General features: G+C 51.5%; 1 protein-coding gene across 1 annotated transcript in view; it reads left to right on the forward strand.

Annotated features, from left to right (window-relative positions):
* The window catches only part of C13H14orf132 (chromosome 13 C14orf132 homolog), a 51,948-nt gene extending 31,895 nt beyond the window's left edge, over nucleotides 1-20,053 (forward strand). Inside the window, exon 2 of the mRNA XM_043922210.1 lies at nucleotides 11,952-20,053. Coding sequence (XP_043778145.1) covers nucleotides 11,952-12,176 — 225 coding nt within the window. The 3' untranslated portion in view covers nucleotides 12,177-20,053. The remainder of the gene's footprint in view (nucleotides 1-11,951) is intronic.
* Nucleotides 20,054-20,602: the final 549 nt, after the last annotated feature.

Genomic DNA, 20,602 nt, shown 5'->3' on the forward strand with positions numbered 1-20,602 from the left:
ATTTTCCTGGGCCTTCTGTGGGTCTAGAACTATTCAGCCACAGCAAGTAGAACCACCTCGCCCCGCGATGTAGCTGTTGTCTCAAAGAGTGCAAGGTGCAGCAAGTAACTGAGAAAATATTTTTTTAATAAAAAAATAGTTTTAGCATCTAGTCTGTGTGAATTGAGGTGCTTGGCACCGGGGATTCAAAGAGAAATTAAACTCAGCTTGTGTCCTTAAAAAGTTCAGAGCCCTTAAGAAAGACACACAAGCACACAGCTAGCCATAATACAGTGTACTGATAGTATACTGAACTTATCATTGTGTCCTATAATGAAACCCAAGTACAAAGCTAACTATAATGTAATGTGCTGTAACATAACATGAAGTAATGTGCCAAGTCTTGTGGGCTAAGTCACTTCAGTCGTGTCTCTTTCCACCCCATGGACAGTAGCCCGCCAGGCTCTTCCATCCATGGGAATTCTCCAGGCAAGAATACTGGAGTGGGTTGCCGTGCCCTCCTCCAGGGGATCTTCCCCACCCAGGGATCAAACCCACGTCTCTTACGTCTCCTACATTGGCCTACAGGTTCTTGACTGCTAGCGCCACCTGGGCAGCCCTCATGTAATGTTAGTACATAGCTAGCTATGATATAATGTAATGTAGCATGATATAATAAATAAAATATAGTGTAATAAATGTAGTGTAACATAACAAATGTATTTCATCAGCTGTAGGAATGAATTAGTGTGGGGCCCCACTGGAGAGAGCCATACAGCCCAGAGCGATAACAGGGGTTAGGAGCTGGCAGATGTTGCTGGTTTCTGATCCATTACTGATAACTGTGCAAGCTCACGGAAAAGACTGCCCCTCTCTGAGCCCCCAGCCAGCCCCCTGCTGCTGGGCTGGTGTGAGGGTGACATAGCTCTTCGTTGGGACTTCCTGCTCATCCCTGCTGGGCCCCTGGGTGCTCAGGAGAGCCTCAGGAGAGGACATGAGCCCAGGTGGAGGACCTGTAGGCAGGTGGGCAGCCTGAGCCATGGGGCAGCTTCGTGAAAATGCCCGGAACATCAAGCTCAGGGGTAAGGAAGGACAGTGTGGCCCCTGCAGTTGGTGGGATCTGACCCATCACCATCCCTGGTCAGGAAATTTTTTGAGAGTCACCGTTGCACCAGACTAATGTCACAGCGGTCCCGTGCTGCGAGGGAGGCCGCAAATAAACACAGAGGTTGCTCTAAAAGTCCTCAGCGTGTCGGAACTTCCCTGGTGGCCCAGCGGTTAAGCTTTCACCTTCCAGTGCGGGAGGCGCAGGTTCGATCCCTGGTTAGGGAACTAAGATCCCACCTGCCTCGAAACCAGAAAGCCAAAACAGAAAACAGAAGAAATACTGTAACAAATTCAAAGAAGACTTTAACAATGGCTGACATTAAGAAAAAAAAATCTTAAAAAAAAAGTTCTCTGTGTGCACTCAGCACTGGCCCGGATGGCATTGTGCGTGGTCACATTTCGGGGTGCCGCAGGGCTCCCCTCTCTCTTTGAGGGAATAAAGCATCTCTCCTCTGGGTCCCACACAACATCAGCACCCACGTACGGTGGCTGTGGGGTTGGCTGTGGGGCGATGCTCACCCCTCTCCCCCGTCTCAGCACCCGCCTCCCTTTCCTCTCCTTGCCTATCAGACATACATGAGGATGGTACCCAACCCAAGGGGTTCGTTGTTCATGATCAAAATGCAACCATGCCCATGAGATGCCCAGGGTGTACCTGGCATAGAGCAGGCTCTCAATAAATGGTAGCTACGGTTTTTACTCCCTCCACTTTGTCTTTAATTAAAAACGCTTCAGTGTGTAAACACCAGCCAACAGGAGTGGCAAATATTGCCATTAACTTCGGCCTCCACGGAAGGAACACACAGGGAGCTGGGTGGCTGGCTGTGTACTCTCAAGCTTGATGAAAGGGCAGGACTGCTCTTTTTGCTTTGTGCTCTTGGAACAAAAGAGCCAAGTGTGGAGGCCAGTTCTCTGCTGGGATAGCATTGCCAGGTGTCACGTGACTTCATGAGCCGGCCCTCCGGCTTGGTGGTCCGGAGGCCTGGATGCCGGTCCCAGGTGTGTGATGCTCATTAATGGTTTTAGACAAGATGCCCAACGCCTGGGGCTCGGGGCGGTCACTGCAGACCAGCCCTGGCGCTGGTCCTGACCCTGAGCTTCTGTGGCAGGAGGTGGAGCCCTCCGGCTGGTACCCTCCTGGGAAGGAGAAAAGGATTTCCGCTTTCCAGGGAGCCCAAAGCAGGTCTGCCTGCGTCAGAACAAGTACGTGTCTGGGGTCACGTGGGGCATCTGCTGGTTGGCACGGCTGGTGGAGAAGGTAGGCAGAACTCAGCCGTGGTTGTTAGTCCAGTTAAATTTGAATGTCAGGTAATTTTTTATGACATATATAATTTTTTTTTTGCTCAAAGTATGTGTAATACAATATTTGAGATATACTAAAATCATTTAGGGCTTCCTAGGTGGCGCTAGTGGTAAAGAATCCGCCTGCCAATGTAGGAGACAGAAGAGATATGGGTTTGATCCGTAGGTCCGGAAGATCCCCTGGAGGAGGGCATGACAAGCCCACTCCAGTATTCTTGCCTGCAGAATCCCATGGACAGAGGAGCCTGGTGGGCTACAGTCCACAGGGTCACAGAGTCAGACACGACTGAAGTGACTTCACACACACACACACACACACACACACACACACACACACACACACACACACACACAAAATTATTTTACTCAGTTCAGTTCAGTCCAGTCGCTCAGTCGTGTCTGATTCTTTGCGACCCCATGGACTGCAGCACACCAGGCCTCCTAGTCCATGACCAACTCCTGGAGTATTTTACTACTATTATACAAAAAATTATTTTGTTGTTTATCTGAAATTCAGATTTAACTGGGTGCCCTGTATTTTATCTAAGGAATATTTTAAAAATGTTATTGGCATCTAGTTGATTTACAATGTTGTGTTCATTTTAAGTGGATAGCAAGTGAATCAGTCATATATATATATATATATATATATATATCCGCTCTTTTTTTAGATTCTTCTCCCATGTAGGCTATTACAGAGTATATTGTGAAGTTCCTGTGCCATGCAGGAGGTCCTTACTAGTTCTGAGGACTTTATCTAAGTGATTATCTGACAATCTCACCACTCAGACTCTCACTTTACAGCCATTTATAACTGACTCTGGGCTTCTTAGTATCTGCGAGACTTCTGAGCACTGGGCTTGGACCTTGGCGATGGCTCATCTGAGCTGCTTCCTGGTGAATGAGACTCAGAAACGGGGGCAGGGCTGCAGCGGCCAGACCCCAAGTCTCCTGGCCCCAAAGGGACATAGGATAATAGGGATGTTTTTGTGTGTTAGTCGCTCAGTTGTGTCCGACTCTTTGTGACCCCATAGACAGTAGCCTGCCAGGCTCCCCGGTCCATGGGATTCTCCCGGCAAGCGTACTGGAGTGGGTTGCCATTTCCTTCTCCAGGGATCTTCCTGACCCAGGGATGGAACCCTGGTCTCCTGCATTGCAGGCAGATTTGTTACCCTCTGAGCTACTAGGAATGTTGTTAATACAAATTTAACTTTTACATCTGCAGTGTTGGGGTCACCGTGTGGTACGCGTGGCCGAGCATGGTATGGACCGGCTCCAGGGGGGCGTGGCTGCCGTGGGCACTGGGGCCCCATCCTGCAGAGTCTAGTTGAGTCTACGTGTGCCTGGGCTGGGACCCTGCAGTGCCAGGGCCCTGAGGAGGGCCTTCTGGGGGCAGGGTCCCGTGGAGCCCAGGGTACGGCCAGCAAGCTCCCTTCATGAGCCACCGCCAACAAATGTCCCCTACTCTGCAAAGTGCTCGTTATTCAGGAAAGTGTCTGGCTGGGTTCTGGTGACTGCTCTTTGAAGATTTTCTTTTGAAAGCATCTTCTGTTCCTTCCCCTGGAGGGGCCCAGCTGAGGGGAGATTTGTGGCACTTCTGACTCCTGAGCAGAAACAGATGGGACCTGGAGGCCCTGCCTCCACGGAGCAGAGCTGCTGTCAGGGGTGTGGTGGGCGCTGTGTGGACCCTGGGGGACGGGGCCCCAGAGGCCACGACAGCCACGCCCTCCTGGAGCCCTTCCACGCTGTGATGGACCTCACAGGCCACATGGTGACCCCAACACGGAAGGACGGGCACCCCAAGGCGGAGGCACCATCCTGGCTCCCTAGGGTGTCTGGTCCTAACCATCTCGTGGGTGGCGCTCTCCAGTGTTCAAAACACTGAACTGATGTGAGGACGTTTAAAACACCAGAAGGCGACAGACATCCATATGCCCACCAACCAGAGCAGACCCCTTTTAATATTTAATCATGCTTCCTCATCTTTCTTTTCTTAGAATAACATATTACAGTCTCTTTCCCCCCATCTCCTCCTTGCTCAGATAAATCACAGCTGCTGCTGCTGTTATAAATCTGGCTGATACATTTACCACTCTTGTCTGTACATTTACAGATATGTGGATCCATGCATATTATATAGGATTATTTTTAAGGCATGTTTTTAATTTCAGGGATGATAACTAAGTTTATCTTGAGACTCGCTTTTTCCTCCCCAAAAGTGTTTTTCACATAGTATAAGGGTCCCTTGGCATCTCTCTTCTTCTATGAGGCTGTCTACATTTTTTTCCCCTGTTTTAATTTTTTTTTAATTAATTTATTTTTGGCTGTGCTGGGTCTTCATTGCTGTGTGTGGGCTACTCTCTAGTTGCGGCTTCTTATTGTGGTGGCTTCTCTCGTTGAGGAGCACAGGCACCAGGGCACGGGCTTCAGAAATTGAGACTCTCCGGCTCTCAAGCACAGGCTTCAGTAGTTGGGGTGCGTGGGCTTAGTTGCTCTGAGGCATGTGGAAGTTCTCTGACCAGGGATCGAACCTGCATTCCCTGCATTGTAGGCAGATTCCTAACCACGGGGCCACCAGAGAAGCCCATCCCCAGTTTTAAATGAAAAATCTGAACCTCAGATTAAGAAATGGGTCTTAAGCCCACAAAAAGGGAAACGTTGGCTCCAGGCCCACATCTCAGCATGCCTGTGGGATTCTTGGCCGAGGGCCCTAGAATTCATTCATTCACCAAGTATTCTAGTTTGGAGTGTCTGCTCTGTTCTAGGCTCCAAGATACTGTGGGAAAGAGGGAAGGTCCCTGCCTTCCTGGCAGTTATGGTCAGGGAATCTGTGCAGGTAACACTGACCTTGAACACTCTGTTCTGGTGCCCCTGCTTCAATAAGCCAACAAGATTTTTTCCGATCTTGACAAGATCGTCTCTGATGAGGAAATGAGTCCCCTGCTCCCACCCCCATCCTCACTGCACGCAGCGTCCTTCTGACTGTTAGCATCTAACTGAACAAGGGGCTTCCCGGGTGACTCAGATGGTAAAGAACCTGCCTGCCAAGCAGGGGACGCGGGTTTGATCTCTGGGTTGGGAAGATCCCCTGAAGAAGGAAATGGCAAGCCTCTTCAGTATTCTTGCCTGGGAACTCCCATGGACAGAGGAGTTTGGCGGGCTCCAGTCCATGGGGTCGCAAGAGGGCTGAACACGGTTTAGCAATGAAACGACTGAGCAAGAGAAGACTTCTCTTGTTCTTTCTGCTCAGGCCTTGCTCTCTTCTGCATGAGGGACCTCCTGGTGTTTGAAGTTAGGACTCCTCACCCCCAGATCTGAGCCGTGACCTCATCCAGGCCACTCATCTCCTCCCCAGGGGTCCAGTGATGACACCTGCCCGCGGGTGTGAGAAGGCCCAGTTACTCATCTCCATAAGGGCATGACATCCAGAGGTCAGTTCCGAAAGTGGCTTAAATTCAGACCTGGCCATCTGGAGGGGCTTTGAGAAAGACCTGCCAGAAGCTTCTGGGGTCACCTGACTTTGAAGTGACTTCAGCCACAGTTCCCTCATTCTTACCATGAGTCACTTTCTGGTCAGATCATCCCAACTCCCAGATGGTGGAATTGAGGCCAACCTTTTTTGGTTTACTTCTCATGGGATTTTGCTGTTTATAGTTATTTTCGTGTCTCACCTGGCACTTTGAAGTAGACTGTGTTTCACGAAGGGGAAGAACCATCAAAACCAACAAACCTGAGGAGATGGATTGAACGACCCTGCGGGCCGGACTCAGAGCATCTCTTGGCAGGCGGTCTCGACAAAACCTGTGGGGGCGCGGAGGGTGGTCTGTACAGTCACAAAGGAGCATCTGATTAACTGATCGCACAAAAACTCACATCCGGAAAGGCCAGGTTCTCGACACCCTCACTTTAGCGGAAGCAGCTGAATAAGAGATGCTCATCATGCTCTCGGTTTTGAATTACTACACAAACAGGAGGAGAAAAGAATATTCGGAATGACTGAGTGGCCGGTGCCACCTTTTATTTATCTCAGATGACCTGATTCCCTCCTTGGGAGAATCCAGCAGTTCCACCGTATTATCTCCGTCACTTATGGGGAAGGAAATAGGGGCGAGTTGGGTAAATGATCCGCTCAGCTGTACTCTGTAACGAAGCAGGGTTCACCCCCGAGACTTTCTGACACCAGAGCCCACCCCCTCCCCGACACCCTGAGGCGGCAGAATCAGACACGGGCTGTGACCCTGAGGTTTAGGGCAGAGAGGGGCTCACCATGGAGAACGAGCTGTCCCATCACCCGGGAGCTCTGGGATCAGGGGTCGGCAATCGGCCGTCTGCTGATTTCAAGTTCAGTAATTCCACACGGTCGTCCTTGTCGCCTTTTCTGTGTTACGAATGGGGGTGAGGGGGTCTGAGATGAGTGGGCCGTGGCCTTGCCTTCAAGAGTTCCCCGTGTGGTGGGAGATCCACCTCCAGTTCGCCAGGCCTGTGGTGGGCACCTTACGTGGCCAGAGACCTTGCGGGCGTGAGGAAGGTTAAGGGTCTTGAGATGGGAAGTGGCCTGAGGGAGCCCAGTATAATGAGTGCAGTCAGGCTTCTGACCCCCAGAACTGTAAGATAATAAATGTGTCTCTTTTTAATTTTTTATCTGTGCCACACTGGGGTGGGGGGTGGGGGCAGGGATTGAACCCACGCCCCCTGCAGGGGGAGTGTGGAGTCTCAACCACTAGAGCACCAGGGAAGTCAAATGTGCATCGTCTTAAGCCTCCATAGGAAACAGAAACGACATTAACCACCTGCAGAGCTGGACAGGGCACAGGGGAGGCCTCTGGGGGAGGAAGTTAGCAGCCCCTTTGCAAGCAGGCGGCAGGGCTGTGTCAGCCTGGGGGGTGGCTCTCTCCTCCCCCCACCAAAGGCTCTGCCCAGTGCCCCACCTTTTCCCCCAGTGATTTGGATGAAAATACCCACTGTATGCCCTGAAGAGGGGAGGCAGGGGAACAGGCTAACATCCAGAGATCTCAACAGAAGTGGAGTCAGGTGGCGGGAAGTGGTCTGTCTAAAAACCCAGGGCTCTGGGGGGTGGGGGGAAGGAGAGGCTGAGATGGTCGCTGGGCAGAGGACAACAGGTGTGTGATTAATTCCGGGGAGGGGCGTGCAGCAGAGGTGTCAGGGAAGGGGGTGAACCAACCTCGAAGTCCAGGCTTGCTCGGGAGGGAGAAATTCAGCTTCTGGCCTGGCCTGAGCCCCACCTTCTAAGAGGCCACCAGCTAACAGTGTCTGTGGCCTCACCTAAGTGATTCTTCGCTGTGGGCAGGTCAGATGAAGACCCTAGAGAAGGGTGGTGTGGTGTCAGGGCTGCTGGAGGAGAGGGTACTCCGCCAGGTAGGGGTGGGATCAGTGGGGAGATGCTGGAGGGGCAGAATCAGCTAGCAACATTGTTGGTCCAGGGTGAGGGTGGTTGTCACTCATCTGTCAATCAGCAGGATTTATCAGGCACCACTGTGCCTACAACCCAAGCAAGGCTCTGGGAATTCCTCGATGAGAAGTAACTTGTCTGCTCTCCCCTCAAAGCTTCCAGACCATTGGGGGATGCAGATAAGAACTGCATCTTGGGACAGGAGCCCCAAGGAGTGGTTGTGGTCTTGGGAGTACACAGGATGGAAAGCTATAGTGGACGGGACCTTTAGGCTAAGAGCCAAAGGGCGAGCAGATTTCATGGGAAAGCCTGGGCCCCTCCCTGCAGGACAGTCAATCACTGTCTCTGCTGACCCCCTAGGATGGATGTGCGTGATTCATCCGTAACCCGTCTCATCTATATCACCAGTCGAGGGGCAAAACAAGGTCACAGCTCTTTTACTTAAACTTTTGATTGTATTTTTAATAGAAGATATGTTAATTATTATTCTCATTTGTGTTTGTTATCTTATCTATTAAAATATACTAAGTATGTTAATTTAATACACTGTTAGACACATGTAAGGAGGTTATTGTTTAATCGCTGTGTCGTATCTGGCTCTTTGCAACCCCATGAACTGTAGCCCACCAGGCTCCTCTGTCCATGGGATTTCCCAGACAGGAATACTGGAGTGAGTTGCCATTTCCTTCTTCAGGGTATCTTCCCGACCCAGGGATTGAACCCACGTCTCCTGCATTGGCAGGTGGGTTCTACACCACCAAGTAAGTCACCAGGGAAGCCCAGAAAGAAATATACATATAAGTAAAAAGATCATGTCAGTTAATCCCACTGTTCAGTTAACCAGTTCACATCTAGCGTCTTTCCAGATTTTTTGATGCACATGTACACGTATAAGGCTTCCCTGGCGTCTCATACAATAGAGAATCTGCCTGCAATGTGGGAGACCTGGGTTTGATCCCTGGGTTGGGGACATCCCCTGGAGAAGGGAATGGCAACCCACTCCAGTATTCTTGCCTAGAGAATCCCCATGGACAGAGGAGTCTGGTGGGCTACAGTCTATGGTGTTGCAAAAAGTCGGACATGACTGAGCAACTAATACACACACACACACACATACATGTATAAATATTTTTACAAAAATATCATACTGTTAATACCATTTATAATGTTATTGTGGTATCTGTATTTTACTTGACCTGCTTATAGGTCTGTATCATTAAGACTGTGTAATCTGCTGGATAGATACACCAGAATTTATTTAATTCCCTCCACTGAACATTTTGTATAATATTTAGACAACATCTTTGTGTATCTCTGGTATAATTGTTTCCCTAGGATAACGTTCTAGAACTAGAACTGCGAGGTCTAAGAAAGGAGGACCCGTATATAAATGCAGCCCGGGATGAATTCTCACAAAGTGAACCCACCCCTGTGACCTGCACCCCTGTCCAGGATCAGCAGGAGGCCTGTCCTCATCGCCCCCTGGTGGCCTCTGTTTGTCACTACAGCTCCCCCGTTGACAGGGTCTGGTCCCACCTAAATAAAGGACCGAGCTGTGCTGTGGATGAAATGCCGAGCTCCTCTGAGACAGCTCTTTGCCTTCCACGCAGATGCTGAAAAGCACCCGTTGCCCCAGGCATGGGGCATCCTTTAAAAAGAGGCCACTGAGATTCAGAGCAGGCCGCACACAGAACCGCCTGCAAGTAGCCTCTCTGTGTGAATTCGCTAATGGTTCAGGTTCCCCGCAGACATTCTTTCCTTTTTATTCCATCCCTCCCTCCTGCCCCTCGTTTTTTGCTCCTTCTCCTTTCCTGCTGTCATCCCCAGCTGGAGCGTGGACCCCCAGAAGCAGGGTGCCCCCAATCTGGCTCACCGCGGCAGAGTCTAGAACTGTGGCCCCTAATTAATAGTCCCTAGTACAAGTCAGACGAGCGGCTGAGTGAGGCAGTCTCTGCTCTGCTCCTGTTTCCCCCGGACAGTACACAGATCCCCGCTGGAGCGTGGTCCCAGGGGGCAGTGACTGTGCCGGGACCCAGTACTGACTCTGATCCAGGAATCGGGAAGGCTGTGGACATAACAGGAAGCACCCTGGCCCCACAGTCAGACACACTGCTCTCAGACTTAACCCTGGCACAGATGGGTGCAGTGGTCTTGACCTTGACTTACCCATCTGTGAAATGGGAATACCATGGTACCCTGCAGCTGGAGAACTGAATGATGAAATGAGAGTGTTTTAAGATCTCCAGCACATTCCCTGACCATAGCTGGGTCTCTGTACAGGCAGTAGTAGTAGTAGCTCGGTAAATGTTATCCAAGAAAGGCTTAACTGTCTAGTGCTCATTCATTCACGTGCCATTAAAAAAAGTTTATCATGGGCCTAAAAGTTGCCAAGGGATTTCCCTGGCGGCTCAATGGTATAGAACACACCTGCCAATGCAAGAGACTCGGGTTTGATCCCTGGGTTGGGAAGATCCCTGAAGAAGGAAATGGCATCCCACTCTAGTGTTCTTGCCTGAGAAATCCCATGGACAGAGGAGCCAGGTGGGCTACTGTCTAAACAATAACAATAGCTGCCAAAGCCAACTCTGGCACTTAAGGCACATCAGCCTGTAAACGTGTCTGGAAGGGTCTGGACGGCCTGGACATTGATCTTCTGGACTGTATCCAGGGCCAGTCCCTACCTTTGAGCAACCCACCTCCCCAACACCTCCCCCTGCCCCTCTTCACCGAGCCTCAGGAGCAAAAGCCTTACAAATGGAAGGAGAAGCGCTGATCCCTGAAGTGCAAACGTGTGGCATCTACCTGTGCAGTAAAGCAGGGCTGGGGAATTAGTCACTCTTCTGAGAATTTTGTCCCTGAGCAGTAGAAACTCTGAAACAGTCATACCCATTGATTAGGAAATTCTGTATCTGGGTCTGCTCCAAAAAATAAATATGCACACACAAGCGTGTGTGTATGCACAAGGAAGGATGTTTGTTGTTGTTCAGTCACCAAGTCGTGTCCAGCTCTTTGTGACCCCCATGGACTGCAGCACGCCAGGCCACCCTGTCCTTCACCACTTCCCGGAGTCTGCCCAAGTTCATGTCCATTGAATCAGTGATGCCATCCAACCATCTCACCCTCTGTCACCCTCTTCTCCTCCTGCCTTCAGTCTTTCCCAGCATCTGGGTCTTTTCCAGTGATCAGCTGTTCACATCAGGTGGCCAAAGTTTTGGAGCTTCAGCTTCAGCGTCAGTCCTTCCAGTATTCAGGGTTGATTTCCTTTAAGATTGACTGGTTGGATCTCCTTGCAGTCCAAGGGACTCTCAAGAGTGTTCTCCAACACCGCAGTTCAAAAGCATCAATTCTTTGGCGCTCTGCCTTCCTTATTGTCCAATTCTCACATCTTTACATGACTACTGGAAAAATCATCGCCTTGACTATCCTGATCTTTGTCGGCACAGCGATATCTTTGATTTTTAACACACTATCTAGGTTTGTCATATTTATAATAGGAAAACATCCAAGCTCCTAAATCTCCAGTTCTGGGGAAATGATTAAATTATGGCTTGTATTTAGGATAGAATATTATACAACTGTAAAATGGCATTTTGATAGTCTTTTTAATACAGGAGTATAAAGTGACATGTTTAAAGGTTTTCTCTGTCTCATACACACACACACACACACACAAGATTGAAAAGGAAGATTTCACAATATTAACAGTAAGTATCCCAAAGTGGTGAGATTGTGATTCTCTTTTTTTCTCTGCATTTGTATTTTCTTAATGTTCTGTGCTGAGCCCATGTTACTTAGTTAGGAGAAGAATAAAGACACCTGAGGATGTATGCTGTCACAGTGGGCCTGGTGTTTAGAAAGGGAAGGTCTATATGTCCCAGTGAATTGCCTACTACCCACGGGATTGTCTGCCGAACAGCTGGGGGCCTTAATATTTTCACCTGCAAGGTTGCCATGAACGTCTGCCTCAAAAGGTTGCTGTGAGCGCTCGTTTTTCTAGATGAAAGTACGCGCTGTCATTTATTTAAAAGGCCAGACGGGAAGCCCGGTATCATGCTGTAGCTTCACGCGGGGCTGCCCGAGCAGGCAGCCTCCCCTCTGCGGGCGGCCCTCCAGCCCCCAGCCCTGGTTAATTCTCTCTCTCTCCTTTTCCCAGCTCCCCATGATGGGAGGCGCCTTCATGGACTCGCCCAACGAGGACTTCAGCACCGAGTACTCCCTCTTTAACTCCTCCCCCAACGTGCACGCGGCCTCCAACGGCCAAGGTCAGCCGGAGGAGCCGCCCAGGTCCTCCAACGACGCGGTCCTGCTCTGGATCGCCATCATAGCGACACTGGGGAACATCGTGGTGGTGGGAGTGGTGTACGCCTTCACCTTCTGAGCCGCGGGAGCTCCGGGCCGGCCCCTCTGCGCTGGACTCACTGATGGCGCTGTCCCCGCTGGCCTGTGACCGCACCCATGTTCTAGAACCAGGAGTTCTGACGGGAGCGCAGCCTCTCAAGCGGAGCGACCATGCATCCGGAATTTCCCCCAAGCAGCCCCGATTTCAAAACCCCCTGCTGTGGCTCTGCTGATCCAGAAAGTGTGGAAGCTTGGGCATCCGGCCCCTGGAGGCATGACAAGGCAAAATCTTCGAGGAACAGTTTGGAAAATTCTTGAAACTGCATTCCAGGAATGTGAGATCAGAGGGAACAGCCAAGTTTGGTTTAAAATACAGATGTGATTAGATGATCCCTTGCTGGCACTAAATCATCACTTACGTGTCTTGTTTTTAGGCAAACATATTAATATCACACCTGGGGTGTGGGGTGCTGGGGCAAGGGCGGCCTTCAGGACCCGAGTGTTTCCACCCCAATCTGGTTTCCCACTCGGCCCCTCGGAATATTGATGGTGGCCCCTGGAACGGTCATAGAATATTCCTCCTTTGACCTGGAAATGATGTCTGTGATGCCAGATACCTGGCCCCTTATGGAACCCAAGGATGGGGGAGTTCCTGGTGACGTGGATCTCAGGGGTGGTAGTGGTGGTGATTTTTATCTGCTGGATGGACTTTCTCGTCTTTGTAAAGAGAAGAGAAGGTGCCTTTAAAAATAAGACCTGCCAGGTGGATAATTCTTCTGGATACCCGCTCAAGAGGCTCTTTCTTCTCTGAGAAGTCAAGGAACTCTAGAGATGAGGTCTGTGCATCTAGTGAATCAGTGGGTGGGAGAGAGAGGGGCGTGACTTGCCTGTGGTCCCAAAGTATGGGACGGCAGGGGTCAGAGCAGGAGGGACATTTCCTGACTGTGATTCAAGGCTGTCTCTGCCCCACCTCAGCCCTTTCTGGAGCACATTCCTGCCTTCTCAGCTGCCCTGGGTGGGGAGGGAGTATCCAGATGGTTCTGAAGCTGTGTGCAGGGTGGGCAGGGCGTTAAGATACCCACGCTTTAGACTCCGCTAGGCTCCCGTGCACTCTTGCAGGTGTAATTGTGGTCTGCCTGAGTCAGTTTCCTGATATGCTTAAAAATCAGTGGCTGGGGAATCCTGGCTAGCCTGGGAGCCCTCTCATTAGGACCACAGGCCTGTTGGCCTTTGAGTGCACCCACATGCTGGGGGAGACTCACACAGCAAAGGACTCGCTTTTCTTCCGTCCTTAGGAAAGTTCATGGCAAAGCACCCCCATCCCCAAGACAGCCCTCCCTGTCCCCCCAAGAGGAGGGGGAGCTAGGACACAGGCTGGTGTGCCCACAAGTCCAGAGTGGCTTTTTCCTTGCTTCCTCCCTGCAGTTGGACAAAAGGAAATAGATGGCATAAACTCCCTCTCAGTGGCTGAGAAACTTCAAAGACTGGTAAAGAAGCCCTCGTGTGTATTTGGGGACAATTGTAAAAATTGAATTTGTCGCTGTGGTCTCAGGAGAAAAGGAATGTTCTTGATGACAGGTGAAGGGACATCTTAAATGTCTGGAGGCGGCCACTTGTGTCTGGGAGATTGGCCCCGAGCTGCTGTGTTAATGGGGTTAGCAGCCTGACCTCCAGATGGCTTTGACCTTCACCTGACCTTCAGCTCAAGTGGCGGTCATGAGCGCTGAGCGTTAGTATGGCCTTTGGGGATTGGGAGAAGGGATGTGGCACCGCCTCCCTGGACTCTTTCTGGAACCGCTGAGCGGAGCGGGCCTCGCAGTCTGCGGGCAGGACCAGCTCTGAGGCAGCGCTGAGTGGTGGCCGTTTCGAGTGCAGCATCTCAGTTGCTTCTCCGGTAGCCCCCTCTCTGTCAAGGCCTGGGCCCTGCCCCATGAGCAGATAGGTAGACACGTGTGTTCATGAGCAAACCCAAGAGTGAGGCCCAGAGTCAGGGTGGGGAGGCAAGCTGTCTTCATGGGGCTCAGTCCCGTCGAAACACCCCCATTCTCTGCCTTCTGACCTCACATCTCCTGGAAGCCTGCAGGCCTGTCCGAGGCAGGTAGCAGGTCCCTGTTCTCAAATGGCCTATGGGGGTGGCCCTGGGAGAGAAGGTTCTATGTTTGGTAACGTGGGATTGAGAGGGGAAGAGAGGAAAGGTTGACTTTTAGCTCTATGGAGACCTCCAACCTCCCAGGGCAGCCCTGGGGGGGCCCAGGTTCACTAGGTGTTTCTGGGCACAGGAGTCTCCCCTATGAAGGTTTTCTTTCCCCTGATGTGAATGTTAGTTAAATTCAACTTTCAAGTCTCTCTCTCTTCTTAATGTCAGGGCCAGAGATGATCAGGAGTTTCAGGGACCTTCTTGTCCAAACTGTGCATCCATATGGATCGCGGTGTCTTGTCCAGGGTCAGCCCATCTCCATCTGCTGCGGTTTTGTTTATTTTTTTCCAGCTTCACTCAGATAACATCGTTGATTGACGTGCCTGTTAATTTTTCCAGCCAGAGTGCGCTGTCTTCTCCCTCTGGCCAATGAAGGGGATCTGTCTTGGATGTTAAGTAAAGGCCATATTGCTTGAGTCTGTCCAAGCCTTGTGCCCTGTTAACAGGCACAGATTTAATCTTCACCATTGCCCTTGGTGGCGCTAGTGGTAAAGAACCCACTTGCCAGTGCAGGAGACCTACGAGATGGTGGGTTCAATTCCTGGGTCAGGAAGATCCCCTGCAAGACGGCATGGCAACTCACTCCAGTATTCTTGCCTGAAGAATCCCATGGACAGAGGAGCCTGGCAGGCTATAGTGCCTGGGGTTGCAAAGAGTCAGACACGACTGAGTGACTGAGCATGCGGGCATTACTCTAGAGCATCATTGCTCCCATGCGCAGATAAGGGACCAGAAGCTCAGAGGAGTGGAATAACTTGCCTGAGGCCACAGCAGCAAAGTGACGATCAGGATGAACCTGAACTATCTGGTCCCAAAGCCAGGCTCTTTCTGGAACGCCATGCTGCCTTCACTGGCTGCGTGGCGTCTCCGGGCACCTTTAAACCAGGCCCTGAGTCTCTGGAGGTCATTTCCTGAGGTCCCACATCATGGCGTGGCCCGGCTGGCTCTGACCTCTGCAGGTGGAAGTGTCTGACCATCCTGCGCTGGGACATGCTCAGCCTTCTTGGGGAAGGGGTCCCTGTTGCCTGCCCACCTCTTTAAGTTGAACTCAAGTCTCTTTCCTTGGCCAGAGAAGTGCCCAGAGACCAGCGTTCTCAGGACACACGCAGAAGGGCCCTGACTCAGAGCCCCACAGGAGGGTCCACACGAGGAGGGGCTCAGACAACCAAAATCGATAAGGACAGTCCTGGGATGGTTGGCGCTGCAGGCTGGGCCCCAACCTTGGGCTCAGGCCTTCCTCTGAGCGCCAAGACTCTCCTGAGCAAGGGGGATGGATGCTCCTCCCTTGGACCCCAGCCTGGGGCTCCTGTTCTGGCTTCTCCTGGGCGAGGTTGGCCCCTGAGCCCACCCTGGCTTGACAGGCCCATGCTGAGGAAGGAGGGACTTGCCTCTTTTGTGGCTACTCCTAGGAGAAGGCATCCCACCTTTTCTGGAATGTTCTCTGTATTTGCCCCTCCCCGTGCCCCTCCATTTCCCCTCCGCAAGCTGTGAGCATCCCACATCCCACACCTGTGTGTGTTTCCATTTTACTGCACACAGCAACACTTGCTTTAGGAGGGCAGGAGTTGCAGTCCCTGGAGCTTTGGAGGAACGGCCAGGCCAGAGGACCCTGGAGCCGGGTGTGTCCCCAGGGGATTCGTAGGCCCCGGGGCAGACGATCGCTCTGCGGGCTCCCGCTCTGTCATCGCTGCCCTTTCCATGGGTCCAAGGTCAAGAGGCAAATGAGGCTCCCTTGGCCCCATCTGCCCATCTACCCCCCCAGAGAAAGAAGCTCGTATCTCCTTTAGGGAGTCCCCTGGGATCCAAGGGGAGAACTGGCTAGTAAGTACCGCTGGGCTCGAGAGACAACAGGTCACTCTCCAACTTGTACTAAATGGAAGGCCTGGCCGCCTGCCAGCCCACTAGCATCCCTTGGAAGCTGTCCTTGGAGACTGGAGAGACTTGGCTGTTGTCTGCACTGCTGCCCGACTCCTTCCAGACACACGGTCCCCTCCTCCTGCAGGAAGCTGACCTTCTCTCCTTATTAGTAGTGATGCCACTAACCGTGATTGTCCTTCCTGCTGTCAGCCTACGCACCTTCCTTGTGCTGTGAGCCATATCTCATTTACTTCTCAAATCACCCCTCGGCAGGAGTGAGGGTGCAGAGAGGTGCACGGGGATTACTGTCACTTTTTTTGTAGATGGAGCTGAGGCCAGGCTGTGTGGATCAGGAGCTGTGATTCAGACTGTAGGCGCACTGGTTACCTCGCGTCTCCCCGCATCCACACCCTCTGTGATGAGCCCTCTGGGATGGGAGCAACCTCGGACGGACTTCTGAGGCTGGGCTCTGCTGGTCCTAGAGCATGGATTTTGATGGAAGTCCTAGAAAGGGGCAGACAACCATGCGCAGGTATTTGTCAGTCTCAGAACCTCGCAGCAGCAAGAGGCCTTAGAGAGTGTTTAATCGGGACTTTCGGGAGGTCAGCTGGGGCCAGGCTGTAAGTTAATGGAGAGCTGACAGGCCCCTGGATGGATGCCAGGCTGGGGGTGTTGTGCATCTGCCCGGGATCACTGAGGGATCCCAGATTGCCTGACCCCAGCCTTCGAATGGGCATCCATCGTGTTCTCAGCCAGCTGTCATCTGGCCCCCTTTGCCCCTTTGACTATCCTCTGGGGCTGCTATCATGGCTCAGATGGTAAAGAGTCTGCCTGCAATGTGGGAGACCCGGGTTTGATCCCTGGGTCAGAAGGATCCCCTGGAGAAGGAAATGGCATCCCACTCCAGTGTTGCCTGAGAAATCCCATAGACAGAGGAGCCTGGTGGGCTACAGTCTAAACAACAGCAATAGCTGCCAAAGCCAACTCTGGCACTTAAGGCACATCAGCCTGTAAACATGTCTGGAAGGGTCTGGATGGCCTGGACATTGATCTTCTGGACTGTATCCAGGGCCAGTCCCTCCCTTTGAGCAACCCACCTCCCCAACACCTCCCCCCGCCCCCCTTCACCGAGTCTCAGGAGCAAAAGCCTTTACAAATGGAAGGAGAAGCTCTGATCCCTGGAGTGCAAACACGTGGCATCTTCCTGGGCAGTAAAGCAGGGCCGGGGTATTAGTCACTCTTCTGAGAATTTTGTCCCTGAGCACTAGAAGCTCTGAAACAGCCATACCCCACCCCCCATTAACTGGGAAATTCTGTATCTGGGTCTGCCCCAAAAAATAAATATGGAGGATCCCATGGAAAGGGGAGCTTGGTGTGCCATAGTCCATGGGGTTGAAAAGGGTCAGACATGACAGCAGCTAACACAGACACACACACACACACACACACACACACACACACAGCAAGTCCTGGATGCACTGGACTGCCCTGATGGAGACGCCTTCGGAGTTGCGCCCCTGGCCCAAGGGAGCAGCGGGAGCCTGGATGTCCCGTGAGCGCCCGCCCTGCCCCGCCTGCCCCACGGGGCCCTGGTCCTGGTCAGCAGTGAGCGGGTGGAGGACAGCCAGGGGACGGAGCCCGGGGAGCGCAGGGGGCTGGAGTCGAAAATCTCCAAGTGGGAAAAGAAGCCCCTCCAAGAAACCCAGGAAATCAGAATGCAGCGGTGGCCGGGTGTCCCCAGCAAGTCGCTTCTGGAGGTCAGACCTTGGGCATTTTCTTGCCCTTTTTTGGATGGGAGGATGGACGTGGGCAGGGGCAAAGCAGTGCAGACCACAGTGAGTACAGGGAGGAACGTTCCTCCCAGAGTGAGAAGACAACAGCTACTGGAACTGCAATGAAATGAATGGTCAAGCGTACCTGAAACTGACTATGTAAATTTTGGAATATAAGTCTGCATGGCTTGCTCTGAGTCATGGTAAAAGTCATACATTTTTTGTCAAGATAGAGAATAAAGGCAGAGAAAGCCCTTGGAGAGGTTGGTCGGGCTGCCCAGTTCCCAGGATGTGCGGGCCCCTGCTTTTGTGCCTGCCCTGGACAACTCGTGCCTTCCCAGACCTCTCCAGCCAGCTGTCTGATGAAGCCTTTCATCTACTCCTGGGCCCTTTTGCAAGCTGATTTCCTGCCTTCCCAGGAGGAGGTTTGAGACACCTGCTGTCTTGGGAAGAAGTCCTGACAGATGTATGACGCACATCCAAAGGGAATTCGTGACTACTGGGGGGATGCAGAGCCATCCCCGCCACCGAGTCCCCTCCACGTGGTGAGTGGCCACCAGCGGCCTCAGTGTCAGTTTCATCAGCTCTCTCTCCCCCAATGTCATTGTGAACCAGAGAATCACCGCATGTATAGTTTAAAGAGCGGCAGAGGATGGGATGGTTAGATAGCATCACTGACTCAGTGGACAGGCATTTGAGTAAACTCCAGGAGATAGTGAAGGACAGGGGAGCCTGGCATGCTACTGTCTGTGGGGTCGCAAAGAGTCAAGACACGACTGAGTGACTGAACACCACCATCAACGTAGTTTAAAGTATTGTCCCGGCAATCCAGATGGTCCTGACCTGGGCTCTGTGAGCTGGCAGGAAGGGACTTCCAAAATTTCACACTTTCCTCCAGGAAATCAAGTCCCCCAGAGGCTTGTAGCATTGCCAGGTCACCTTGGTGAGCAGGAGAGTGGGGTCTGGAGCCCAGGGCTTCTATCTATGAAGCTTCTCAACCACTAGGACCATGGTTCTCATCTGGGGGCCATTTCATCTCCCAAAGGACCGTTGGCAATGTCTGGAGACAGTTTTGATTTTCATGACACCGGGGGTGTGCTCTGATAGCACCTAGTGGGTGGAAGCCAGGGATGCCGCTGACCAGCCCCCCAAGTGCCAATCATGCTGAGGTTGGGAAACCCAGCACTGGACCATGCCGTCTCTAGTTCCCAGACTATGGGAATCTTCCAAAGCGCCTCTTTCCCCGACTGCGAGTCATTGAGTAAATCAAAGGTCTTCTGAGCTACAGAAGTGATCAGGGTTGCTGCCTCAAGTTAAAAAAATTCCAGTTGGAAGGCAGCGAATTGGAATCTAGCAAGTTGTTTGAAAATCCACGTCCTCTCCTTTTCCATTGTCTCGGGCTTCCGTGGGGAGTCACCCTCGATGGAGAACTCTACGAAGTGGATACGACAGTAGGTCTGAACTTGTCCCGTGTTCCCCCTGAGCCAGTAACTGAGTCTCAGGACCGTGAGGCACCCGACCCCTGGTCAGTGTATCTGAGAGATGCTTCTTGGGGAAAATCTTAGAAGGGGTGGAGATGGGGGAGCTGGCTAACAGCCTTTGGACAAATCCACATCCTCTCTTGTTTCTGACCTTTTCTCACCCTATTTCCCCCAGTTGAAAACATACTAACACTCTTTCTACTGTTTAAAGTTTCTACTATTTAAAGTTTTAAACCTTATTCTTGGAACTAGCCACCGTCCAGATGCCAATTCTTCATGCCGAGAAAATCGGAAATATTTCTCTGTCTTACTAATGTTTTCCTATTCAACTTGTACTTGTAAGTAGTTTGCTTAATAAAAAGGTATTTTAACTATTCTCTTAGTCCTTTGCTACTGAAGCCCCCAGGCTTCACAATGGGATCCCTAACTTTTACTACAGTGAAAAGGCTATTTCTTAATGTAAGGTTTCAATGTGCTCTTTTGATTCAAAACCTATAACCTTAATGGATGTAAAAAATGTGGCCATGTGGAATCGTGTCCCTTTGACCGTTGGCACTGTTGCTGTTGTTGTCATTTTCTATTATGATCATTAAAACAAGAAAAGGAAACAGTTGATTCTTCTGTGTCTGAATCCAACCTGTGCTTTGTCTGAAGGATGCTGTTGACTCATCTTTGAGAGGCTCGCCACCAGCGTTGTCTCCCTCCTGGTGCTCCTTCTCATAGGGACGGAGTAAAAGGACAAAGTATGTGATTACACAGTCAATCCCACTAAGGGATCACAGGTAAAGGAAGAAGTATGGGAGACCCCCGTAAACTAATGATCACTCGAGAGAGCAGGTTTGCTTAACTACGACACCATGCAACAGAAGCAGGAGGCATGCCCTCCAGAACAGTAAAACGATGGTGGCCTGAGACCCACATTTTGCCCAGGAGGTCAGTAAGTTAATGATTCCTACGACAGGCTTCTCTGCAGAAATTAAAAACAAAAGTGTAAGTAAAAGGTGACATTACACTGAAACCATATGACTGAGGATTTTAGCACAGTCCACTGCCTTTTTGCTCATTTCCACTGTGCCACGACAGACTCAGTTTGACCTTGTACAGACAAAAAACTTCCCCTGCCTGACATGGAGGAGGAACTGATGATGGAAGCGTGACC

This window comes from Cervus elaphus, chromosome 13 (genome assembly GCF_910594005.1).
Source record: "Cervus elaphus chromosome 13, mCerEla1.1, whole genome shotgun sequence".
In the NCBI taxonomy this organism is placed as follows: domain Eukaryota; kingdom Metazoa; phylum Chordata; class Mammalia; order Artiodactyla; family Cervidae; genus Cervus; species Cervus elaphus.